This window comes from Pongo abelii, chromosome 5, assembly GCF_028885655.2.
Source record: "Pongo abelii isolate AG06213 chromosome 5, NHGRI_mPonAbe1-v2.0_pri, whole genome shotgun sequence".
NCBI classification, from domain to species: Eukaryota; Metazoa; Chordata; class Mammalia; order Primates; family Hominidae; genus Pongo; species Pongo abelii.
In genome coordinates this window covers 43,915,229-43,940,312 of record NC_071990.2, presented here as the reverse complement: position 1 = coordinate 43,940,312, position 25,084 = coordinate 43,915,229, and the positions used below count along the sequence as shown (strand labels likewise).

Here is a 25,084-nt window from a genome sequence, read left to right as displayed (position 1 = left end):
TTGTTTTTTGAGACAGAGTCTCACTCTGTTGCCCAGGCTGGAGTGCAATGGCGCGATCTAGGCTCACTGCAACCTCCCCCTGCAGGGTTCAGGTGATTCTTCTGCCTCAGCCTCCTGAGGAACTGAGATTACAGGAGCCGACCACGCCCAGCTAATTTTTGTATTTTTAGTAGAGATGAGGTTTCACCATGTTGGCCAGGCTGGTCTCGAACTCCTGACCTTAAGTGATCCACCTGCCTTGGCCTCCCAAAGTGCTGGGATTATGGGCGTGAGCCACTGTACCCAGCCTGTGTATTTTTCTTACATAGGTAATACTTTAAAAGATGTGTTGTTGTTTTTTAAAGCTAGTCTCCTGATCCAAACCTGGTCTCACGGAATTGTAGGGACTAATCATAAATGGATTCAGAAAAATAAGATATTACAAGGCAAAGAATATCCACAGTATTATTTCATCTTGCTAAATGTAAACAATGCATATCTCTGGATTTTAGATGACATTTATTTTCTTTTTACTTTATTTATTGTTTCATTTTTCTACAATGATCACATGTTACCTGTCATAGTTTTTTTTAAAATAAAATTTGGTTATGATAAGTTAAGATAAGATAATGAGAAGAGGGTTGGCACTCGAATGCTTTAGCTCACTGTGTTCAAAGCAAGCCCTGGGTGGGGCTCTGTTGCTGCCCTTGTCTCTACTGGATTCCTGGAAGTTGGAAATGGGTGAAGAAACAGGGGATGTGGTACAAACACAAAAGGTCATCTATACATCTATAAGCTCAAGGTCATCTCTACAGAACAAACTTGGAAGCTATAAGGAGAGTCAAAGCTTTCTTGATCCTGGCTGGGACACCTAGACCTATACCCCACTAAGACCCTCTGCTTCACTCCTAATCCATGTGTCAGTCTCTACCACCTTGATTGACTTTTAAGTTTCCCCTTCACCGGGTTTACCTTTGCTAAATGAGATGTTTTAATGTACCCCAATGCTGCATTTCTCCTGTTCTCCCTGTCTATAGTGATGTTACTCACACTTTCCATACAGCAGCTGCTCTGCATCCTCCTAGCCTATTAGGGTGACGGTCCCAAATGGATGATGGGCTCCTCTCCCACTCATCAGAAAACATGCTATGTCATTTAATAAGCCTGATTTTCCCATCTATGAATCAGAGAAGGATAGGAAGAACTGAGTTGTGAATGATTTTCCTTTCCTATGGAGCTCCAGAGGAACATCCTATACGTCCCACAAATCTAAAAGAGGAAAAACTGGGCAGTTGTATTTTCTCTTTGGTACCATAAGCTTCCTTACAACACAAGTGAGTCCAACTTATGAAAACAGTCCTCTCCATAACTGCTCTATTAACTAGCTTATGTTTATTGAGCCCTTTTGTTTTGTTTTGTTTTGTTTTTGAGACGGAGTTTCACTCTTGTCGCCCAGGCTGGAGTGCAATGGTGCAATCTTGGCTCACTGCAACCTCCGCCTCCTGGGTTCAAGCGATTCTCCTGCCTCAGCCTCCCAAGTGTTTGGGATTACAGGTGCCCACCACCACACCTACCTAATTTTTGTATTTTTAGTAGAGACAGGGTTTCACCATGTTGGTCAGGCTGGTCTTGAACTCCTGACCTCGGGTAATCCACCCACCTCAGCCTCCCAAAGTGCTGGGATTACAGGCATGAGGCACCACACCCGGCCGATCACTTATGTTTTATCACATCTAATCTTCCGGGTCTAGTCCTCCCCTAGGCCCTATAAAATAGATTCTACTCATTCATTCAACAAGTATATATTGTACTCTTATTATGTGTCAGGAACTATTCTAAGTGCTGGAGATGTGCGAGTCAACAGAAAACAATGTTCCTGACTTCATGGAGCTTACAGTCTAGTGAGAAGACACATACAAAACAAACATAAAACTGAAATTGTCCTAAGCACTAAGATGGAGAGGCATCTGGTGCTGAGAATGGGCAGTCAAGCAAAACTGTGGAAATAAGGTTTGAGGTGAGCTCTAAGAAATAAGTAGAAGCTAACTGGACAGCTAAAGAGCAGACAAAGGAAATAGCTTGTACCAAGGCCCTGGGGCTAGAGAGAGGTCTAAGTATATGCAAATCAAAGATCAGTGTGGCAGTGGTCAGGGAAGAAGGCGGTATCAATTCTATCCCAGGTCTGCCTGATATCCGATACTCCAGAGCCAGAGTTCCTAACCATTTCAGCCTCTCCTGTAGAGGTCTAGCCCCAGTCACAGAAGCTGAAAGTCCACAGCTGACGTGCAGTGAAGAGAAAGCTTTAAAGACATAGGTAGGGGTGTTGCGTGCGATTTTCCTAAGGAAGACTTCCAGGAAACGAATGCAACCTTGAAGACTTGCAGGCATTGGCAGACAGGAGCTAGAAGACCTCCCCTAGATCCTTAACACGAAATGTAGGCTTGACGCAGAAGCCTCTCTTCTTATCCCAAAGCGGACAGGTGAGAGAAACGATGTGACAGGAGGAAGCGAACTACAACCCCGCCCCGCCGTTCCTGCCCCGCCACTGCGGCGGCAGGCGCTACGTTCCGGAAGCGGAAATGGACGAGAGGTCAGGGTAGGTTTTTCAAGATGGCGGCCCTCAAGGCTCTGGTGTCCGGCTGTGGGCGGTTTTTCCGTGGGCTCCTAGCGGGCCCGGCAGCGACCAGCTGGTCTCGGCTTCCAGCTCGCGGGTTCAGGGAAGGTGAGTCATGCGTCCCAGCAACCTCCTGAAATTGAGAAGAGCGGCAGAGACTGCTTCCGCCAGCCCCGGTGCTCCCCTTCCTCCCTTTCCTTCGTGCGATTCTGAAACTTTGGAGGTACCGGCTCCCCAGGCGTGCTTAAAAGCCCCTTCCAGACCCTGGTGCCTTATCTTGATCTCCTGCCCCTTGTGAGTATCCTCACGAGGCGGAGGAGGACGGAGAGAAAAGCTTGCTTACTTAGCAGTAGCAGAAAAGAAACCTGTCCCAGGGCTCAGAAAAGTTTTCGGAAAGGGTTTGCATGTTAATTCTTCCTTCCGTGTTCTCCGAATCGCAGTCTCTTTTATTAAAGAGTCTCTGGATCACGAAGGAAGGCCATCTGGGTACCCTCCCAGAGCCTCCCTTTCCACTTTCTCTTCTCAAAATTCTGTGATCTGATGGCGGCTTTCTCTGCCCGGGCCGCTAGTCTCCCTGAGAGGGGGAGGCCAAAGTGGAAAGGCCATTGAATAGCTGAGACATAGGCAAATGTAGGATGGTAGTTCAGCTTTTCATTAATCTTAATCTGGGAAAGCGGCCTGATTCGAGCATCAACTGAGAGTTTACTGAATGCCAGGTGCTATGCTTCAAGCTGTGAAGGAATTCTGGAGACAGAAAATACAGCCCTTTTTCTGAAAAGCTTAGGTTCTAATGAGATTATGTATATACACACTCCAATAAATGCAAGTTAGCCTTTTACGTGACGAAGTACAGGAAGACTCAGTTATTGGAAACAGCAAACCCAGTTGGAAGTTTTCATAAAGAGGATGTGTCTTGAGCAGGCTCACAAAAGGATGGAATCTGGCGGAGAGTGAAACGGTCTTTTAGGACATAGCCTTCCTTTGTGTACTCCTGGAAGCAGGAAAGGATGAGTGATGTGCAAAAGAAGAGATGTGGGGTTTTTTGAGGATCTGGCATAGTATTGGGCAGCATATCCTTTAACGAAAGCTGAGAAATATCCAGTGGAAAAGAGTGATCATTGTTGTCAGAGGGAGCAGAAAAGTCTAAAAAGAAGAGCCTAATGAAGGGGCCATTGGATTTGTCTCAGAAGAGGTCTCTTTGTAGCTTTCAAACAGCAATTTCAATAGAGTGGCAAACAAGGAATCCAGTTTGGAGAAATGAAAGAGATAGTTGATGAAGAGATGGAAATAGCAGGTATGTTTGAAGAATTTAGCCCTAAGGGAAGTGGAGCATTTGCTAGGAAAAAAAGTCTGGATATTGCCTGATTAACTTATCCATTAGTAGACCCATTAATAAAGACACTAAAGAAATCATGCAGATGATAGAGAGGACTTGGATGTTTCATTTGTTCCCATGCTGCAAAATAGGCATACCTCCATACCATTTTGGGGAGTCTACCAAGTGTCAAACACTATTGGCTACAATTTGCATATTCTTATGAAACTCAAAGTTGAGGCAGATTTTGCTATGCTTCCAGAAAAAAAGGCAAGAGGAATCGTTTTGTTTTGTTTTAACAACAAATATTTGAAGTTAGACTTAAAGAATTTTTTCCATTGGAGAGTTTGTGAAATGATGGACTCTAAGTCAGGTACAGTGGTACATATCTTTAATCCCAGCACTTTGGGAGGGCAAGGTAGGAGGATCACTTGGGCCCAGAAATTGGAGTCTAACCTGGGCGACGTAGTGAGAACCCCCACCTCTTTAAAAAAAGGATGGACTGTAAATCAAATGGGTCTCTGAAGTCCTGCATCTAAATGTTAGGTTGAATTAATGTGATTCTACATGAAGGCACTACCATATTCTATATTCTTAAGAATCACCTGTCTTCAAAGCTTGTAAATGAAAACATTTTCTTTTGCTATTCTATCCATTATTTGTAAGGCATAAAGTATTATACATATAGCTACTTTTGAGTAGTCTCAGCTGGTATATGTGACACCCAAACAATATTGTACACATAGAATTTAAAGTTGTGGGAAAGAAGCTGGTTCTCTTGCTGAAAATATTCAAGCATCCTACTTTTCAAAGTATCAGATAATAATACATAATTTTAGTCAGCTCATGAGGACTGAGCAGCAATTTTCCTGTCTATGAAGAATTTCAGTCTAAAACAGTGATTTTCAACTGGAGGGCAATTTTGTCCCCCAGGAACAATTGGCCATGTCTGCAGACATTTTTGGTTGTCACAACTGGTACTACTGGCATCTGGGGGGTAGAGGCGAGGGATGCTGCTAAACATAATGCACAGGTCAGTTCCCCACAACAAAGAACCATCTGGCCCAAAATGGCAGTCCTGCTGCTGTTGAGAAAGCCTGGTTTAAAGTTTGACCAGAGAGATACACAAAGCCAAACAAAGATTATTATGGAAAAAGCAAGACTGAAGGAGGACGAAAATAGAAATTGTGACTTACTGTGCCTGCTTCAAATACTGTGCTAGGTTTTCCACATATATTTATTCAGTCTTCTCAAAAACACCTTAAAGGTGGATATTAACTGTCCTCATTTTTATAAATGAGGAAATGCAGTTCCAAGGGGTTGAATAGCTTGCCCAGCATCACATGTCTAATAAGTGATGGAGTTGGAAGTAGAGCCAGCCCTCTTCCCTCTCCACCAGTAACATCACCTTCGTATTCCATGGCAGGGCCTCCCTTATTGTTCCCTCCTTCCCTGAAAGCTCTTAGCAGTTAACTTGCCAAAGACCATTTAGTGCCTTTATGGTTGGCACTGCCAGATTTAGCAAAGACTGTGTTGGATCTCATTCCTCCCTTATCCCTCTTAGAGCCCTTGTGAAGGAAATGTATTTAAAATAAAAAAAAAAAACATATTATTATATAAATTAAGACATGATCTGTCAGACAGTTAGAGAAAGGTATATCGAAGTGAGTAAAGGCCAAAGGGAATTTGCTTCATCTCTTTCACAGTTAGTTAAGAAGGCCTTCTGGAAGACCTAACATTTCAGACAAGGATATGCCTGGCAGGTTGGACAGTCCCATATAAAAGCTTTGAGAGAGGAGTGAGTTGGAGTCTTTAAAGAATTCAGGGGACATAGTCCAGAGTAACCTGCTAGTGGGAAGAAATTTTTGTGCAGCAGTAAGACGACTCATTCTGAACATAGGGCAGAGGGACATTCCCTCAGGGGTCCAAGGGAAAGAAAGCGGGAGGTGATGAGGGAACCAGAAACTTTAATGGTAGGGTTAAAGATGAACTGGAGGAAGCAGGGCTTGAGGCAGGAAGGTGTTTGCGAAAAGTTGTCAGTGGCCAGAAATGCAAGCACACATCCCAAACATGGCACTCCTCTCCCTGACCCTACGTAAGACTATTAGGGCTACTGCCCAGCCATCAGTTACTCCAGTCTTTCCTACTCTGCTTGGGCCCTGGTTTCTACAGATCCTCTCCAAGAGGGACCTTGGTCTCTGGGCACTTCAGCAGTGCCCTGCACTCCTCATCTTTTTTTCACTTCCTCTTTTACTAAGCAGTTGGGTCTTTACATGGCTGCAGTTCACTCTGTCTGTTCACGTGGCCATCAACGTTTTTTGCATTTTCCGTGTTTGTTGTTGTTGTTTAAGAGACAAGGTCTTGCTGTGTTGCCCAGGCTGGCCTCTAACTCCTTAGCTCAGGTGATCCTCCTGAGTAGCTGAGACTATAGGTGTCACCCCGTCTCCTCCTTTTGCATTCACTGCAATCTCACCACAATGCCATTTGTTCCACACTATTATAATTCAGTTATCTTGGACTCCATCCTAGGCAAGTATTTACTGAAGTACTCAAAGGACCTCTTTACGAGGCATGGACTTTATTATAGTCAAGTTCCCATACAGAGTTTAGTTCTTTTCCTCCTCTAGGGCAAAGACTGTGGCTCCTATTTTACTGTAATTCTCCACAGTAGGTAGAATGAAGCTGTATAGTCCATAAGTGTCCAGCAAATGTGTTGCCTCACTGGGGACAGATTATTTCATGTGTATGAGAAGTGCTTATCTGGAAAGATTTTGACCCTTAGTTCTAGTTTAGAAAACTGCTTCATCTCTTCCCTTAGCTTACTTGATACTGCCATATCTCAGAACACAAGGGTGATTCCATCTTTTTCTAAAAAAGTTTTCTGTTAGTGCCTAAATCTCTCGGTCCAGCTTTTCTTAGCCACCCCCACTTCTCTTGAATAGGGAGGCAGCCAGGAACAAAATGGATCAGGTTTTGTTTGGTTTTGACACGTTTTTGTATGCACGCTGTAAATCAATACTAGTTTGATTCCTATCTCCTCTTTCCAGGGGTTTAAAATCTACTAAGGGCCTCAAGGACCAGGTTCCAACAGGGCCTTCTCCCACTGCACTAAGACACCACCCTGATCAATGTCAGTTCAATGTGAGTTCTCAGGTCATTCCTTCTGGTTTGACAAATTCTCTCTGTTAGATAAGCATCTGCCTATTGTTTTACCCACTGGCTTCTAGTAAGATGATTCGCTGGCTCACAGTTGCTGTGTGGAGGGGGAGCTTGTGAACAGTGGAGCTTGCCATGGGCTTTGATCTGTTTTCCAGGGGCCAGTGGGATGACTTCAGGATTTGGTACTTTGCCGGGAGTGATGTGTGTTTTGTTAGACTTGTTTACCTCATGGTTAGGACCCAAGTGCCTCCATCAAGCAGGGAACCACATGTTTATCCACTTGTGTTTCAGGGCATTGTTCTTCTGCTGACTCCAGTGGTACCAGAACGTGTCTCTCCTTTTGTTTCCTCTGGGGATTCTTAGAAACTTTCCCCACTACTTGTTGCTCAGATTAGGTTGTCTCTCAACTTGGTTTTTGCAAATTTGCAAAGTTGCAGGGTGCCTGGAACCCCTACTGGACTGGGGAAGTGCCCTCCTCCTACCTCCCTTCATTTCTCTCCATCCTCCGTTTGTAGGTTGATTCTGCAGATTGACGTATTGCAGTGACCTTCCCTCTGCAGCTGTGCTGGCTTCCAGACTGAGGACCACATTGAGTCTCACCCAAATCCCATTCTTGGGTTGGTCTGTGTTCTGTACAAGTAGATCCGTGTGTGGGGTGACGCATTTTCTTTTACATGGAAAAAGCTAGGTTGTCTTTGAATTGATTAGTAACTACAGTGTTCTCTGGAGAAAGCCTCAGGGCTTTTCTAGCCATTGTTATTCCTTTGTATGTCTGGAGTTGGACACTGAGAGGCTCTCAGGTTGGTTGTTTTGGAGCAGTGAGTCTTTATGAATGGGTTGCCCAGAAGCCAAATGAGGGACAATTCCAAGCTGTCTGTATCCAATTAGGTGTTGGTCACAGAGCTCAGTGATCACAGATGCTGCCATGGCCTCTGGTTGGGTTACAATTGCCTTTTTCCTTAGATGGTCCCTTCTGTTTTTATTGGTGTTTGTTTGTTTCTTTGAGATGGGGTCTCGCTCTGTCCCTCAGGCTGGAATGCAGTGGCATGATCATGGCTCACTGCAGCCTCAACCTCCTGGGCTCAAGCAGTCCTCCCACATCACCTTCCCAAGTAGCTGGATTACAAGTGCATGCCACCATGCCTGGCTAATTTAGTGATTTTTGTAGGATTTTGCCACATTGCGCAGGCTGGTCTCTTAACTCCTGAGCTCAAGTATTTCTTCCCGCCTCAGCCTCCCAAAGTGCTGGGATTACAGGCGTGAGCCACTGTACCCGGTCTGGCTTCTATCTTTCTAAACAAACTGTGTCAACACGGGAGTATCTCCAAGAACTATTTGATTATATTAGCTGAATGTGGGCTATTGGCTCATTCTGCATCTTGGTTAGGTAAGATAGGAAATGTATTCAGCCTGACAGATGTGTGCAACTGATTGTCTTGCCTTCAGATTCTCTTCTGACTGCCTCACCTAAATAGGCAAAGCACTGAGGGTGTCCCTCTCTGTTTGGAATGGCAATACTTGAAATTCTTCTTGGACCCAGTATCTTCATGCTCCTTATTCCTACCTCGTCCATCAACACTCTCCAGTATAGATAATAAAATGCAACCCTGCAGGGAGAAGAGGATTTCACTCAAGACTCTCAGGATGTGTTCTAGGAGTGAACTTGTCTTTTTGCTCATTCACTGGGGTGCCACTGGAATAGTGTTAGTTCAGTGCTATATCTTACATTGTAAACTCTTCAGAGCAGAAACCATTCTTATCTGATTCTCTTTGTGCATACTTTTGAAGGTCTTTTAGATACCACTACCCCACCCTCTTTTATTGCTAGCCACTGTAGGACAGGATCTGACCAATTCCTTTGGATAGAACCAAGATAAATCTTTGCATAGAAAGGCAAAAACAGTGCGGAACTCCTTAATCCCATACCAGAGAGGTGATGCTACCTGGGCATCCTGGGCTTGCCCCCACCCTGCCTCAAGGGCATAGAGCCTTGGCATTAGTGGGGTGAACCCTGCGTGCTTTCTGTTCCAGGTGGAGACCATGAGCGAGTACAGATGGAAGGCTGCTTTTTTCCAAATGTGTAGAATTTGAGCTGTTATTTGAAACTCTCTGTTCCTTATTAAATGGCTGACCTAATTTTTCCCCCTTTATCTCTGTAGTGGTGGAGATCCAAGAAGGGAAGACAACTATAGTAAGTATCGTTGAGTTGGCCACGTATAACCTCTTTAACACTTGGAGCTGCCTGGCCGCTCCTCTGAGGGAGGGAGGGGCCCAAACTGGACGCCCAGCTCCAGGATCAGCTCCCTAAGTGACCATAAATCCCACAGCCTACTGTTTTTCAAGCTGTGTGCTATAGTGTGGTTAATCAGGAACAGTTGCTGTGCCTGGGCTGAGGTATCTGCTATTTGATTAAAGTGGCCTTTGCTGATAAGCTCTTTGGCGGGTGTTGAATCAGTTTCCCAAAGGGGAAACTAAGGCATTGTTGCACGCCTAGAGAGCCAGAGTAAGTTGACCCAGAGCCAAGAGCCTGGACCTCAGTTCCTTTCTTTTCTGCCTAGAATGACTAAACTGTTCCTTAAATGATGTATTTAAAAAGTGACATTCTCCCGGCCCTGGCCTCACTAGCTGGCGCCCTGGCTTGTCTGTTGGTAAGAAAGTTGGAACAATACTTCATCTACCCACTCCCCCCTTTCCCTCCCTGGGCCCATCCCACCTCCCTTCCTTGGGGAGTCATGGGGCCTAGATTATCCTATAATCCTTAAAAGACAACAACGTTGTTTTCACATGGCCTTCTATGCCTCCAAGAAATCCTCAGTCACTGCACAGAGCTCCCAGAGGCCTCTGTAACTTCCATGTCAACCAGAGATTTAACCCTTTAGGTAGCCAGCCAAGCTCAATCCTCCCCAGGGCAGTCTTATTCCCAGGACAAGTCCACTGGGTCTCCCCCTAGAATGCTCCCTCTGCCTTTCCACTACTTAGCCTCAAAACAGTTCTTTTTAGGGGACCCCCCCGCAATCCCCTTAGGGTACCTTTTAGGCTCCTTGATTCAAAGCCAAAACAAGCATTCACTCTATAAACTCCATGCTGGAGGAGAGAAATACATCTGACTTTTGAGTATAAAGAGCGTTTTTCATGTGGGGCATGAGTCTGCTGTTTGTAGAATAGATGTGGAGGCATTGTAGCCTCTGAGAGCCCTCAGGGGAGGGAAGAGCCCATCCATGCCTTTAGCGGCATGGCCATGGCTGACTGGATATTATTCTCTCCCCTAGGAAATAAGATCAGACACCTACCTCACTAGATTCTGGAGGTTAAGTGAACTAATATATGTGAACCATTCTTAGCACTGAGCCACACATATAATGGGGAGTCAATAAATGTTAGCTCTCCCCACCCCCCAACCCCCAACCCACTGCAACCTACCTCCCAAGGCCTACCATGTACTTGCGAATTTTCTCTAACAGCTCAGTTTCTGGCATAGTTATGATTGCCATGGCAGAAGGAGGGTAGCAGTGCCCTGCACAGCCAAGTAGTACTTCCAGCCCCTTTCCCCTGTGCCACTTCTCCCCCGGGAAACAGTGTTGCTTCCCTCCCAAAGCCTCTCAGACCCGTCCCAGCCTCACTCTCATAACCCACAGCCTCAGTCAGCCAGGCTTTCTAAACTCCCCTCTTGCAATTGGAGCTAATTCCCAGATCGTTGGTTTATTGCGCTTAGTAATTCCAAGGCTGTATCACAGGATACGGCAGTGATAGGGAGGTCATTTCACACTTGGCCTCAGCAGGGTTTAAAAGGTGGCATCCAAAATGATAAAAGCAAGGAGCATGACAGGGAAATGTATCCTCCCATCTGTATTGTGTTAGTTTTTTCTTTCTTTCTTTTGTAAAGAGAGAAGGAGTGCACACATATCTGCTTATATGGCACAGCCCAGGTTTTTTCAGCCTTGCTATTCCTGGCATTTGGGGCTGAGTAAGTCTTTGTTGTGAGGGCTGTCCTGTGCAGTGGAGGATGGTTAGAACATCCCTGCTAGATGCAGTAGCACTCCCTCCCCCAGTCGTGACAATTAAAAATGCCTCCAGACATTGCCAGATGTCCCCTGGGGAGCAAAATCACCTCTGGTTGAGACCCATTGGCATAGCCTTAGCTCTGTAAGATAAAGCTGGGAACTGCAGTTTCCCGCTAGGAGGACATGTGGGATGGGAGGGAGGCTTTCTTTGGACTCTATATCCCTGTGCCACTTAAAACTTTTTACCATGTGCATGTATTACTTTCCCCCAAAAGCCAGGGAGGGGAAAAAGTATAGTGTTCTGGTGCCTTTGTTTTTTCTTTTGAGGAAGGAAAGGTAGCATTCAATTGATACAGCAAACCCCTCTCTCCCTCTTGCCACTGGTATTAAGTTCAGATGGTTTCCATTACCCCTTTAGGCCACCAAACCACATCCCTGTAGCTATCTCAAGGCCTAGCATACAGCAACTACAGAATAAAAACCACAGTTCAGGCAGAAAAACCTCTTAGCTACTCCCACAAGAACCCCCAAGGTAAACTTTCACCAGCATTCCCATCATTTTGGGGTTTGTGCAAAGATAATGTGGCTCCATGCAGGCCCTGTCTCTCACACTGGCTCACTTTCTCTGTCTCCTAGATTGAAGGCCGTATCACAGCAACTCCCAAGGAGAGTCCAAATCCTCCTAACCCCTCTGGCCAGTGCCCCATCTGCCGTTGGAACCTGAAGCACAAGTATAACTATGACGTGAGTCTGGGTACAGAGACACTCGGTTCTGTGTGTCATGAAGTTCTCAGATTCCCTGGTTAACTGGAGCAGCATGCCCCCGCTGTAGCTACTGCTGCATTTCATGGAACCACCAGAGATGGGAGCATTTTGTCCAGTTGTTCTCAACCCTGGCTGCACATTAGAATCACCTGGGGAACTTTAAAAAATAATGATGCATGGGCTCCACCAGGTCCTCCCAAGCCACTTCATAGATGTGGTCTCATTCACCGCAGCTCTCCCTCTGAAGAAGACCGATCACCATCTTTGGTAGCCTAGGAGACTGAGGTCACGGTGTGGAATCAGCCTCGGGGGGTGGGGCCTGAGCATTTTTTCAATGCTCTCCCGTGGTTCTAATGTGCAACCAGGGTTGAGAGCCGCTGATTGGGTTTGTGGTCTGGTTGTGCCTCAGACCACTAGGGCCCTTAACTCAGCTCGCAGGGGTTGTACTCTTGTGGGATGGAATCATGATCTGGGTTTGGCTTTCCTCTTTTATGATGAGGGTGTATTTGAACAGGCTCTTGGTTCTCACTGTGATCTGGGAACACGTTACCTTGTCGTTCTGTATTGGAGCTATAAAGATACCTGATTGCTCAAGCTCTTCTAGTGCAGTCATTTCCAGGGAAAAAAGACAGTAGTGAATAATAACAACAGCTAACATTGAGTGCATACTCTGTCGGGCACCGAGTACTTACCTGTTTTAATTCACTTAGTTTTCACAATAACCCTATGAAGTATGTACTAGTTTCATCCTCATTTTACAGACGAGGAAATTTGAGACATGGAGAAGTTTGTGAACTTGCCTCAGATCCCCCAGCCAGTATCAGAGCTGGGATACAAACTCCAGGGACGAAAGCCCAGGCAGATCCTGTGCTCCTAATAACTACACTACCTCCTCCCCAGAGATGGGGAGGGTGTGGGACTAAGGACACAGCCCTGGAGAAATCCTGACTTGTTCTTCAGAGCTCTCACAGGTGACTTGAAGCACCCTATTTTTGGGTTTCAGGTGATTCAGGCTCTGGGCCAGTTTGACCTGCAGGTTGTCCCTGTGCCCCTTTGTGGAATAGGATGGCTAAAAGCAGAGATCCTGGTCAGGTGATAAGAGCAGGAGAAGCCACATGCCCGTGGGATCTGAACAGAGTGACCCAACTAATCTCGTGGGCTGGAAGCCTTGGCTTGAGGCCACCCTGAGGGGTTGGGGGGGTTCTTTCTGTCCTGGGGCCCTTCTCCTGATGGCCGCCTGGAGTAACAGAAAGCAGGCACACAGGCAAGGGGCAGTGTTCCCAGCCGCTCACCATGCGGAAGTTAGTGGGGTTGTGGGCATCCTTGGAACCTCAGCTGCTGATAGAAAAGCAAACCCCACACCCGCCCAACCACCGTAGGGCACTCTTCCTACCAGCCTTTTCCAGGAAACATACTTGGCTCTCTCCAGCAGAAGAAATCTAATCCCGTCTGATGTAAAGGCTAAAGTTGTTTTTCCTCTTACCCCTTTCCACTCAGAGCACCATTAGCCTGAGCTGCACAAAGCTGTTAGCTTGCTTGGCAGCCTATGGTGGAGGGCTGGGGCCTCCAGCCCAATTGATTAGCCCTGGATTAATCCAATCCAAGTTCTTTTCATCAGATTCTGAAAAGTACAGGGGTGGGAATTGAAGGCCTGGGTCCCTCAGGAACTGTCCAGTGATTAAAACAAATCTGCGGTTATGCAGCAAGGTGCCTGCCAGGGCAGCAAGTTGGTTTCTGGAACTTGACTGCTAAGATTGGCATGCCAGGCCCTTGCAGGGAGGGGAATCGTGAGTTTTCTTTAACCTCTTAAGCCATTCTATGACAGAGGGGTCTTGCTATGTTGCTCAGGCTGGTCTCGAACTCCTGGGCTCAAGCAGTCTGGGAATTGTAACATTTTAGACCTGGCAGGGAGGTGGTCCCTTGTCTTGATTCTGGCTCTGTTTATCTGTTCCTTTGACCTGTCCCAAGCAGCCTGGTGGGCATGTGATGGTCTGAAGGAAGCCCAAGAATCCATTCAGATCTGGTCACAGGGGGCCTAGATCATGTGAGATTAAACTTCACAACCCTGGTTCCCTCCTCCTTGGCTTTTATGCCTTCCTCGCACTTCAGAGGGAATGGCAGGAGGTGGAGGGGCTGTTTGCATATACTCTGGCTTGTGGTATATAGACTTTAAGGTCTAAAATGTTACAGGTTTTTCCTCTTGTGTGGAAACATATGGCATGTCTCCTAACCCTACCTGAGCAGACATTTTGTCCAAGAAAGATGCTTCAGGTACATAAAAGATTGGTGACACTTCTTGAAGAGTTTCTGTTCTCTAACCTAGTCTATCAGAAGATGATCTCACGAGGCTGGGTGTAGGGGTGCACACCTGCAATCCCAGAACTCTGGGAGGCAGAGGCGGGCAGATTGCTTGAGCCCGGGAGTTCAAAACCAGCCTGGGCAACATAGCGAGACCCTATCTCTATAAAAATTAGCCAGGCGTGGTGGCACACACCTGTAGTCCCAGCTACTCAGGAGGCTGAGGTGGGAGGATCACTTGAGCAAGAGATTGAGAGGCAGAGATTGCAGTGACCCAAGACTGCACCACTGCACTCCAGCCTGGGCAACAGAGTGAGCCCTTGCCTCAAAAAAAAAAAAAAAAAAAATCTCATAGAGAAGCTGGGAGCTGTTGGGGTTGGTAATGGGGTACAGAAAATCTTACTAAGTTGGGATTAACCTTTGTTGGGTGAAGGTAGCAGACCCATGTGCAAAGCTCTGTGTGGAGGAAGTGATCTCAGCCAGGTTCCCAGGAGACATCAGCTCCCCCTGTAGACCATGAAGCCCTAGCTTCCCAGCATCAAAAGCAAGCCCAGCTGACCCTCATCCCCTATTTTCGGTTTCCACTAGGATGTTCTGCTGCTTAGCCAGTTCATCCGGCCTCATGGAGGCATGCTGCCCCGAAAGATCACAGGCCTATGCCAGGAAGAACACCGCAAGATCGAGGAGTGTGTGAAGATGGCCCACCGAGCAGGTAGAAGGCCCTGGGGACCAAGAGGGGCAGAGGGCTGCAGGCACTCTCTCCCCACCCAGCTGCCCCATGTTTCAGCCCCTCCTGGAAGAAAAGTGGATATCCAGAGTGTTAATTATACTCACCACCCAATGCCAACCTTCCCGCTCCCTTGGGCTTTCCCTCTGACCCCCTCAGAGCTGCAGAGGGAGCTGCAAACACTATCCCCTCTTCCCCCCACTCAGGTCTATTACCAAATCACAGGCCTCGGCTTCCTGAAGGAGTTGTTCCGAAGAGCAAACCGCAGCTCAACCGGTAAGCAAGCCTGGGTGTGAACAACCTGAGCGTTCTGCGTTCAGGAAAGCTAGGGTGCACCTTGGCTGTCTGTTCCATTCCCTGCCAGCTTAAGCATCCACCCCCATCAGTCCACCCCTGCTGCAGTCTTTGCTTCTTCCGTGGCCTTCTTTGCCAACCTCAGCCTCTTTCCTCCCCTGTAGGGCCCTTAGCAAAGGGGCAAGGAGGGTAGAGGCCTGCTGATTGGGCATTAGAATGTGCTAATCCCCCGTTTATGACATCACACTGGGTTGCTATGGGGATGTCAGTACTACTACAAACTTTCAGTATCCTAGCTCTCTCCAGCGCTGGGGTTATTAGAGGACAGAAGGCCTTAGAAATGGGAGGGCCTCCTGGGTTAGTGCCACCAAATACAGCTGTGCAGGTCCCACACTGGACAACTTCAGGGCAACATCCATGTAGACTAGGTCACAAATAGTGCTCCCCAGAGTTGTACAGTTAACAACCTACACAGCACCATGTGGCAGCCTAGGAGGCCCTGAGTTCATATAGAGAAGGAGAGGATGGCCTGCAGCCCTTGGAATCACTTTGTCTGCCTTCTAGTCTAAGCAGGACCCTGTAGAGTGGAAGCAGATTCTTGTCTAACATTCAAGCAGCTGTCCCATTGCAAGTTCCCTTCTTCCCTCCTCTCTGGCAGCAGCACACTCACATAGTCTTAGATCTCTAGTATCCCCTTGTTGAGAGTAGAGCCAGGTCTGTAGAATTGATTTGAGGGGGTTCTTCTTCTCCGTACCAGTGGCCCTTTCCTCCTGTCCAGCTGGTGGTTCCCAGACTGGAATGAGGAACATATTAGGTTGGTGCAGAAGTAATTGCAGTTTTTGTCCTTTTTTAATAGAATTGCTCTCTGTAAGGTATCAAAGATGACTGACGCAAAGCAAACACCTCAGCCCCCGGCAGACCTCCGAGGCTGATCCCCACCAGAACTCAGGCATGGAGGGTAGGGGGCTGCAGGGGGTGTGGGATGTGGGAATGCAGGGCTTCTTCCTGGTACCCTGCCTCTCTGTCCCTGGAGGCTAAGTCAGAGCTGGACCTTTACCAGCACCATGCCAGCACCCTGGCTGTGTGCCCATCTCTACCTGCACCCCCCACATTGCTAGCTCAGCCATCTGCCAGCAGCTCTTGGGGAGCAGGACATGCTAACCTCTTCCTGTGTCTCCTAACTATGCTATGGACCATTTGGGGGTTGAGCCCACCCCCTCTGGCTTTTTAAGAGACAGCAGCAGGCCTGAGGACACAATCCATCCTGCCTCAGGCCTTTGAAGCTAGGCCAGGCGCCCTCCCATACATCCGGCATCCTTTAACGTGACACAGGATTGATGATGTGTGGGGGCTTGTCAGTTGCAAAAGGCCACCCTGAGCGGGAGGGGGAGTTCAGGCTACGAAGGAAATGGATTCCCTTGCAGGGGAGTCTCGTTTAATGCTGCCATGCATGGACCCAGGCTCTGCTGGGGCCTGGTGGAGCCATGCTTTGTCTGCTGCTGTATCACTCCTGCTGCCCCTTCAGGAGAGGTAGGAAGGGACTGGTTTAGGAAAGAGACTTGGTTCTTGCTAGAGCTGGGGTGTTCCCAAAGAGCTGGCTGGAGGCCACCCAGCCCACCCCCTGCCAGCTGGCCACTCCATGTGGCACGGGCATCAAGCCCAAGGCCAGCTAAAGCCCAGCTTCCCTCTCCAAGGCATGAGAGAAAGAACAGCTTTAGGGCAGTAGCTCTGGAGAACCTTTCCAGCTTTTCCTCTGCATCCCCAAATCTCAATGAGCACCCTTCTGGGGAGCCTGCTCCCATACCCCATCTCTTCATGTACCCCTCTGAAGCCTGGGGGAAGCCAGCAAAGGGGCCATCCCTGGTCTCCTCCCTTTACCTTACTCTTCTGTCACCCAGCACCACCAACCATAGAAAAAGCAGTCCCCTCACACCTGTAATCCCAGCACTTTGGGAGGCCGAGTCGGGCGGATCACTTGAGGTCAGGAGTTCAAGACCAGCCTGGCCAACATGGGGAAACCACGTCTCTACTAAAAATACAAAAATTAGCCACACGTTTTGGCGGGTGCCTGTAATCCAAGCTACTCCAGAGGCTGAGGCAGGAGAATTGCTTAAACCCAGGAGGCGGAAGTTGCAGTGAGCCAAGATCGCACCACTGCACTCCAGCTTGGGCGACAGAGCAAGACTTCGTCTCAAAGAAAAAAAAGCAGTCCCTATAACTAGCCTCCTTCACAGTCATCACCCTGGCTGGTGCAGTGACAATTCCGGGAGACAGACAGAAGGCCCTCCCCTCCCTGCCCAGCACACACTTGGAGTGCAGGCCAGCACCTCCCGCAGCTTCCCCTCAACGCAGGGCTGGCAGCAGAAGACCAAGGTCCAGCGGAGCTCAGTTGAACTGCGTAAATCAGCAATCATTTTTTCACTTCTTTTATCTTAAGAGTTTTTAGCTAAGGTTATTGAGTTTTTAAATAAAAAAGCTTTTTCTTTGACGGTCTCTAGAGACAGCTGGGTTGAGCCCCAGCCTAGAATGGAGGCAGGGGAGGATTCCTGTCCTTTGTCATGGCTGAGCTTTCAGAATGAAGGATGGGCCTTTCTGGACAGGATCCAAGTTTTATTCTGGACAGAGTAAAACCCAATCCCAGCCGGCATGAGCCACTTTTCTGGGAACTATCAGTGCCCTGGCCATCCCCAAAGGAGGCCAAAGGTCCATGGGCGGCAGCCATCTTTTCCCCACCCCCCTCCTATTTACAGGAATCTTCCTAGGCTAGGGCTGTGCCCACGGGCCCTTACCCCTTGATTCCCATCACAGGTTGGGTGAGGGGCAGGGGTCTTACACCGGTTATGGTACCCTGGGGAGTTCCCTGAAGGCTGAGGTAGCTGAGTGAGCCAAATGGGGAAGAGCAATGGGTTCCTCCAGACCCTTACATCAGCTCTTCTCGCCCCATGGCTGAGGCCAGAGAGGAATGATCTGCTCTTCAGGCAGCCTCTTCTCCGCCTTTTCCTCAGCAAACACACACCAACATTGACAGTTACAAAGATCAAGGGAGCTTGTGGCCCTGGGCTGCCTGACCCTGGCCACACAGGCTTGCGGCAGCAAGAGCCAAGCCCATCTGTTTACAGGACGCTCAGCAGTTACTCCCAGGAAAATCCCTGAACTTCAGGAAAGGGAAACTGGTGAAAGGATTTGCTTGCCCAACCGTGGCCTGGCCTGAGGAGGTAGTGCTCCACTCTCCCAGTTCCAGCTTGGGCCCCCAGCCCTCACAGGCACCTCTTTGTTCTCCTTCCACAGGTACCTGACGCGTTGGGCTCCTGGCTCCGTCAAGCCCATCTACAAAAAAGGCCCCCGCTGGAACAGGGTGCGCATGCCCGTGGGGTCACCCCTTCTGAGGGATAATGTCTGCTACTCAGGAACACCTTGGAAGCTGTATCACTGACAGAGAGCAGTGCTTCCAGAGTTCCTCCTGCACCTGTGCTGGGGAGTAGGAGGCCCACTCACAAGCCCTCGGCCACAACTATACTCCTGTCCCACCCCACCACAATGGCCTGGTCCCTCCGACATGGATGGACAGGGGACAGTGGGACTAACTTCAGTACCCTTGGCCTGCGCAGTAGCAATGCTGGGAGCTAGAGGCAGGCAGGGCAGTTGGGTCCCTTGCCAGCTGCTGTGGGGCTTAGGCCATGCTCAGTGCTGGGGACAAGAGTTTTGCCCAATGCAGTGTCATCAACTGGGTTCGGGGCTTACCCACTGGGTGTGTGCTCACTGCTTGGGAAGTGCAGGGGTCCTGGGCACATTTCCAGCTGGGTGCTGAGCACTGAGTCACTCATCTCTTGTGATGGGGCCAATGAGTCAATTGAAAGGAATTCGTGGGCCAAACAGGTCCCATCCTCTTGATGACAGCTGTGAGCTCCTTACTGTGGGAGAGCTGCAAGGAGCCAAGGTGGGCTACCTGACACACTTGCTGCTCTCATGTGAATCCAAGAAACTGCGTTCCTCAAAGGGGCCCTGGTTGTCACCTTCTCCCACAGCCATTTCCACCCATCATTGTCTAGTATCTCTTTCATTAGCATATTCCAACCCTCTGCCACTTGGTTTAGAGATGAGTTCCCTGGCTCAGTGGGCCTTGCAGAATCCAGAACCAGACGGAGGTGGAGATAAGAAGATAGGACAGAACAGGCAGGCCAAGTTCACTGAAGCTTAAGAAAATCATGTTTAGACACTGTTTAAAAAAATCCAGGCTGGCTCCCATTCTATAGCATGAAGGGCAAGTCCATGTTCTTCTCACCAGTGCCCACGTAGATGTAGCCATAGGTCTTGGTGCGGGGAGCATGGTAGAAGGTGAGGCCCGGCCAGAGCAGGCTGCGCAGCACCACCAGGGCATTGCCCCTCTCCATCTGGATACTCCAGGACCCTGAGATGAGACAGGCAGGAGGTGAGGCCTGGTGCTGCTGGAGCCAGAGCTCTGCCCTTCGTGCTGTGGCCCCTGGCTCCTTGGGCGGCCAGGCCCAGGTGCTAAGGTTCCACTGGGGAAAGACCATTTAATTCTCCAGATGCTTTACTCCCTGATTGCCTTTTAGCCATTATTCTTTTCGTTTTAAGAGACATGGTCTCACTCTGTCGCCCAGGCTGGAATGCAGTGGCGCAATCACAACTCACTGCAGCCTTGACTCCTGGGCTCAAGCAATCCTCCCCTTGGCCTCCAGAGTAGCTGGGACCAGGGGCATGCACCACCATACCCAGCTAACTTTTTTGATTTTTTGTAGAGATGGGGCCTCACTGTGTTGCCCAGGCTGGTCTCAAACTCCTGGGCTCAGGCGATCCTCCCACTTTGGCCTCCCAAAGTGCTGGGATTACAGATGTGAGCCACCACGCCCAGCCCTTTTAGCCATCTCACTGCTCATTAAAGCCACTTTCAGAGGGAGGGCAAAGGAAATGAAAAGAGGTGAAACTCAAACCAGTCTGTTTTGTTCCTGTCAGCAAGTCTAGCTAAAGGTTGAGTGGGGGAGGAGGCTGAATCCAATCCACAGGCAGAGGGGAGTTGGGCTGGGCCAAGGGAGACACCAGCTCCTCCCACACTATACCCAGTGCAGTCACCAGTTCTAGTGTGGTTTGCCGCTACTTGCCATTTTGCTCTGTCTTCCCCATTTCCTGAAGCCTCTCCTGAGTTGGATTAGATCAGACCAGGAAGGCTCAAATAGAAGTTTGGGCAGTTCAGGCCTCCTAGCTCAATGGCCCTTTCTGGCAGCTGGTAGACTGGGAGCCATCCTTGGTGGGAGGGGACTTGGGCTGCCCCTAATGAGCCTTTGCCCTAGGTTCTGCCCTGGTTTTTGCCTCCCCACACAGGAGCAGCACAGCTCAGGGCTGAGTCGTGCAGCCATGAGGACTTGGCTGGAAGGGCCTGATTCAGCTCCAGAACCGAGGGAGGGAGACACAGTGTGGGAGGAAGGAGCCTGGGAAAATCGCCTCTGGATGCAGATCTGGGGCTTCTATTCCCCTGCGCACTGAGGCCTCTCCCGGCCCAGCCACAGCCCTGCTCCAGGCCCTGCCAGAAAGGCAAATGCTTTGAAAGTTTTGGTGTTGGACCAACCAGCCATGCGCTGAGAGCTGCTCTGAGGCCTTTATCAGCTGCCAGCTTAGCCCGGCTGCTTGGCTCCTGCTGCCCCAGCTTCCCACGGGCCACCTCCAACCATGGTTCACCCTAGTCACTCCACACCCTGCAGCCTCACAACTCAGTCCCCACCCACTGGGGGCCACCCTGCATCCAAGAAACCTGATTGCCAGGAACCCCTGACCCTCATGGCAGCTCAGCCTTACTCAGGGTGCAGCCGCCTGCCCAGGTCAAAACCAAAGTTTTCTGGGCGTATATAGTTTGGCTGTCGCTGGTCCTGCTTAGGGAGAAGCCAATCGCAAAGCTCACTTTAGCACTGTGCAGTGGCCAGCACCAAGTGCCATCGCCCATGCAAAGGATGAAGTCAGCCCCCTCCAGCCCACACAGTGCCTTCTGGACAACATCAAGAAGAAAGTAGTGTCCCTGTGTTAGCGGGGCCCCAGCTGGAACACTGCCCCTGAGAAGGAGTATTTCCCCTGACTCTTAAAACTTTTCTCTGGGTGCTTGAGGTCCTCTGCCTCTCAGACCTGCCCTCAGAGTTCGAGAGTCCCTAGCCTGGTACTTTCCTGGTCATGCATCTCCAGAAAACAGATTGTTTAGGATTGATGAGGGGGTCCAACAGGACAAAGTGTTCCAACTCCACTGCTTCAGCCCTGGACAAGAAGCACAGACCCAGGGAGATCCGATTCCCTCCCTTGGTCACCCCACCAGCCTAGAGTATCGTCAGGGACCAGGCTCCATAAAGACACAGTCCCTCAGCCCCTTGAACTAAGACCAGACTGCCTCATCTGTATCTGCCTACTGAGGGAGAGCAGCTTGCAGCCTGCCTGGGCCAGGTGCTGCCCTGGAGAAAATGGAATCCTGGAGTCCTCCAACCTAGACCCTTCTCAGTTCATTGTTGCCAGCACCTTGGCATGCCTGGGCAAGGGCTTGGTCCTGCCCTGCCCTGCCCTCACACCAGCCTGCCTGCCTAGGCTTTGGCCACCTCTTGCCTCCAGTAGATAATGCAGGGGGTGGGGGACAGTGTTCTTGGACGAAGTGGCCTAGGCCTATCAGCTGGGGCTCCTACCCAGAGAGCAAGGAGAAACTGGCAGGGGAGCTAGGGAAATACAGTGCCCCCGCCTGGCAGGGGGCAATGCTGCGCAGGCGGGAGGGTGCTGGTGGAGTACGGTAGCGGCATGTGGGGCCAGCCAGAAAACAGCACTGCCTCCCTCCCTCGCATTCCTGTCACACTCCTGTCCTCTCATCGTCCCTGGCTCAGCTGGTCGCCCGGGAAACACACAGACTCAACGTGCCAGGAGTCACGTAGCATCTACCTGAAGAGCCAAGCACTTGCTGTCACCTTCACCCACTTTCTTACTGCAACTGCTGAACAGGCTGAGCCCAGCCAGCTGCTGTCACCGCCTCCAGGACTCGGGGAAAAGCCCCCTGCAGACTTGGTGCTGCAGGTTCACAGCCCCCGCTCTCTCTTCTCTCCCCAAATCCCTCCTGCCCCCTAGCAGCCACTCTTCTCCAGAAGCTGTGTTTTGAGGATGTGATGGGTACAGGTTGGTAAATCAGGAGGGGGCTTCCTGGGTTTCCTGGGCCCACAGGGTCTCACCCACCTTGCTAGTATGGAAACCTCAGGCTAGGGCGTACTTACTCTAATTACATTCTTCTGCCATCCTGGAAGAAAGGCAGCTCTGGGATTAAGATCGAGGGACAGTAGGCCAGGCTGGGAACCAGGGCTGTCCAGGGGCAACAGATGGCTCAAACCCTCTCAGATGAGCACCAACAAAATTTTTGTCACACAAAAAAATAAATGGCCATGGGTTCCCAGTGGGAGAGGCACCCCCATCCCCTACAAGGGCCACAAGAATCATATACCCCCTAGAGGCCTGAGGAGGGAGAAACCCCTGGCTGCCAGACCCCTATCAAATAGAGTAGTAGAGTCAGGCCCCGTGGCCCAGAAGGCTGAACACTTGTCAGCCAGGCTTACAAGGAGCTGGGGCAGGAAGAGCCACCTGCACACATCCCGAAGGGAAGGCTGACCCTGGGCACCATGTTGCCCCCCGCACCCATGCCCGCCTCACTCGCCCCCTTCCCGGTCCTCAACCACCACCAGCAGCAGCTTTCAAAGGCTGCTTTCCAGGTTGAAAGCCAGGCAGGCAGGCGCGTTGCTGCCCTCTGCTGCCTGAACTGAGCATTGCTGCTGAGAAATTGCTTGGGAAGGAGCCCCAGTCTGTGTGCACCTGGCAATTCTGAGACCTCTGCACCAGCCCAGAGTGGAGCAAGGAGAGGAGCAGTGCCCTCCAGCCCTCCTCCTTTACCTCCCAGGACACCCATGCTTGCAAGGCACCTTCTAGTTTACATTTCCCTTTCCCATCCCAAACCTCTGAGGCAAGGGAGGTGTCTGTCTTATTCCAAGGGCATCACAGGTGCCTGTTGTAGCTGCTCAGTGGCTATTTGCTGATATAGTGGATGTTCAGGGAGCATCGAATGGCAAGATATTACCTAGGAATCTAGGCTCCTGACCAGGCGTGGTGGCTCACGCCTGTAATCCCGGCACTTTGGGAGGCTGAGGTGGGCAGATCACCTGAGGTCAGGAGTTCGAGAGCAGCCTGGCCAACATGGTGAAACCTCATCTCTGCTAAAAATACAAAAATTAGGCATGGTGACATGCGCCTGTAATCCCAGCTACTTGGGAGGCTGAGGCAGGAGAATTGCTTGAACCCAGGAGGCAGAGGTTGTAGTGAGCTGAGGTTGCAGCGAGACTCTGTCTCAAATATATATATATATATATATATATATATAGCCTCCTGACCCACGGCTGCATCTATGCCACCTGGCTGCAGCCCAAGGTCAGAGAACTCTTAGTCATTACCCTGGATCCGGCAGGAGGATGGTCCTGCCACCCCAGAACCAGCTACCCACTCCCATGGAACTTTGCAGATCCCTGGACACAGCATGACAACTCATGAGGACAACAGCTCTCCCACTCCTCTCTTCAGCCGAGGTGTCTCTTGTCACTTTGGCCAAGGGACAAGATGTGGAGTCGTTGGCCTACCTCATGGACACAGAGCAGGAGTCCCAGGAACAGGGCCAACCAAAACCACACCTGCTCAGAAGCCACATGAAGTCACCCTGAACAACTGCCTCAGACCCTGAAAGGAAACAGTTATCCTAACTGGCCAGAAAACAGCTGCCAAATCCCATCCCTCCAGCCAGTCCTGGTGTCCCAGGGAACTCTTCCTTGGGATTTTGGCCCCAATTAGCAGCCCAGCCCAGCTGCTGCCTGCCTGGCAGGGGAGCCTCCAAGCAGCTCAGACTGCTCTTTTCCTAGCAGATAAGGAAGGGGACTGGGGAGGAAAATCAGAGCTGTCTGCTCTCCTGTGACCATCCACACTTCCACTCCATCGCCTTGACCCTCATCAAACCATCATGAGAAAAAAGGTGGGCCTAGGCTGGGCACGGTGGCTTATGCCTGTAATCCCAGCACTTTGGAAGGCTGAGGTGGGTGGTCCCTTGAGCTGAGTTGTTCAAGACCAGCCTGGGCAATACGGTGAAACCTCATCTCTACAAAAAATACAAAAACTAGCCAGGCATGGTGGTCCACGCCTGTAGTCCCAGCTACTCGGGAGGCTGAGGCAGGAGGATCACTTAAGCCTGGGAGGCGGAGGTTGCAGTGAGCCAAGATGGTCCCAGTGGCCACTGCACTCCAGCCAGGGCAACAGAGTGAGACCCTGTCAAATGAGAACGAAAGAGAGAGAGAGAAAAAGAAAGAAAGAAGAAAAAGAAAGCAGGGAGGAAAGAAAAAGAAAGAAGAAAGGGAAGGAAGGAAGGAAAGAAGGAGGGAAAGAGAGAGAGAAAGAAAAAGAAAGAGAAAGAAAAACAAACTGGTAGTAGTGGCTCTGGGAGGAAGGACCTGAAGAGTATGGGGAGGTTTCCCAAGGTAAGGCCGGGAGCATTCCTCCCCTGAGGCCCACATGCACAGGAAATGCCAGGAGTCCTCAGCTTCCAAGGTTCCAGCTCATAAAGCAACATGGTGGGGTGGACTGGGAAGTAAAGCCAGCAGCTGATCCTGCAGCCCTGAGGTCACCATCAGGGCAGGATGCCTAGGGCCTTGGGTCACTGCAGCTCACCCACCTGCCAGGCCCAGATGCCACACCTCCCATAGGCCTGATGAATTCACTTGCCAACTGGACACATCAGAGTGGCTCACCAGGCTGGAGTGCAATGGTGGCCAATCACAAGTAACCTCAAACTCCTGAGCTCAAGCAATTCTGCCACCTTGGCCTCCCAAAGCACTGGAATTATAGGCATGGGCCACCTTGCCCAGCCCCAACCC

The 25,084-nt window shown here is 50.0% G+C and overlaps 2 protein-coding genes across 3 annotated transcripts in view; one reads left to right on the top strand and one right to left on the bottom strand.

Annotated features, from left to right (window-relative positions):
• Positions 1-2,545: 2,545 nt before the first annotated feature.
• MRPS18A (mitochondrial ribosomal protein S18A) lies at positions 2,546-20,103 on the top strand. Its single transcript, XM_002832975.5, has 6 exons — positions 2,546-2,701; positions 9,227-9,258; positions 11,705-11,812; positions 14,720-14,843; positions 15,065-15,134; positions 18,441-20,103. Exons 1-6 carry the CDS (start codon positions 2,590-2,592, stop codon positions 18,583-18,585), a joined length of 591 nt encoding a protein of 196 aa, XP_002833021.1. The 5' UTR covers positions 2,546-2,589; the 3' UTR covers positions 18,586-20,103.
• The window catches only part of RSPH9 (radial spoke head component 9), a 26,574-nt gene continuing 20,825 nt past the window's right edge, over positions 19,336-25,084 (bottom strand). Inside the window, exons 5-6 of one of the 2 annotated variants that reach the window (XM_054557561.1) lie at positions 23,804-23,900; positions 19,336-19,560 (exon numbers count right to left, since the gene is read on the bottom strand). In XM_054557561.1, the coding sequence (XP_054413536.1) occupies positions 19,431-19,560; positions 23,804-23,900 (227 nt within the window). In that variant the 3' untranslated portion in view covers positions 19,336-19,430. The remainder of the gene's footprint in view (positions 19,561-23,803; positions 23,901-25,084) is intronic. The other variant, XM_002832974.5, reaches the window with a different exon arrangement.

What these genes read in the sequence shown, in the direction of transcription:
- MRPS18A (XM_002832975.5), top strand. Translation starts at nt 2,590, where the DNA reads ATGGCGGCCCTCAAGGCTCTGGTGTCCGGCTGTGGGCGGTTTTTCCGT. An exon ending in AGCTCGCGGGTTCAGGGAAG is followed by an intron (nt 2,702 to 9,226) that starts GTGAGTCATGCG and finishes TTATCTCTGTAG; the next exon opens with TGGTGGAGATCCAAGAAGGG. An exon ending in AGCAAACCGCAGCTCAACCG is followed by an intron (nt 15,135 to 18,440) that starts GTAAGCAAGCCT and finishes CTCCTTCCACAG; the next exon opens with GTACCTGACGCGTTGGGCTC.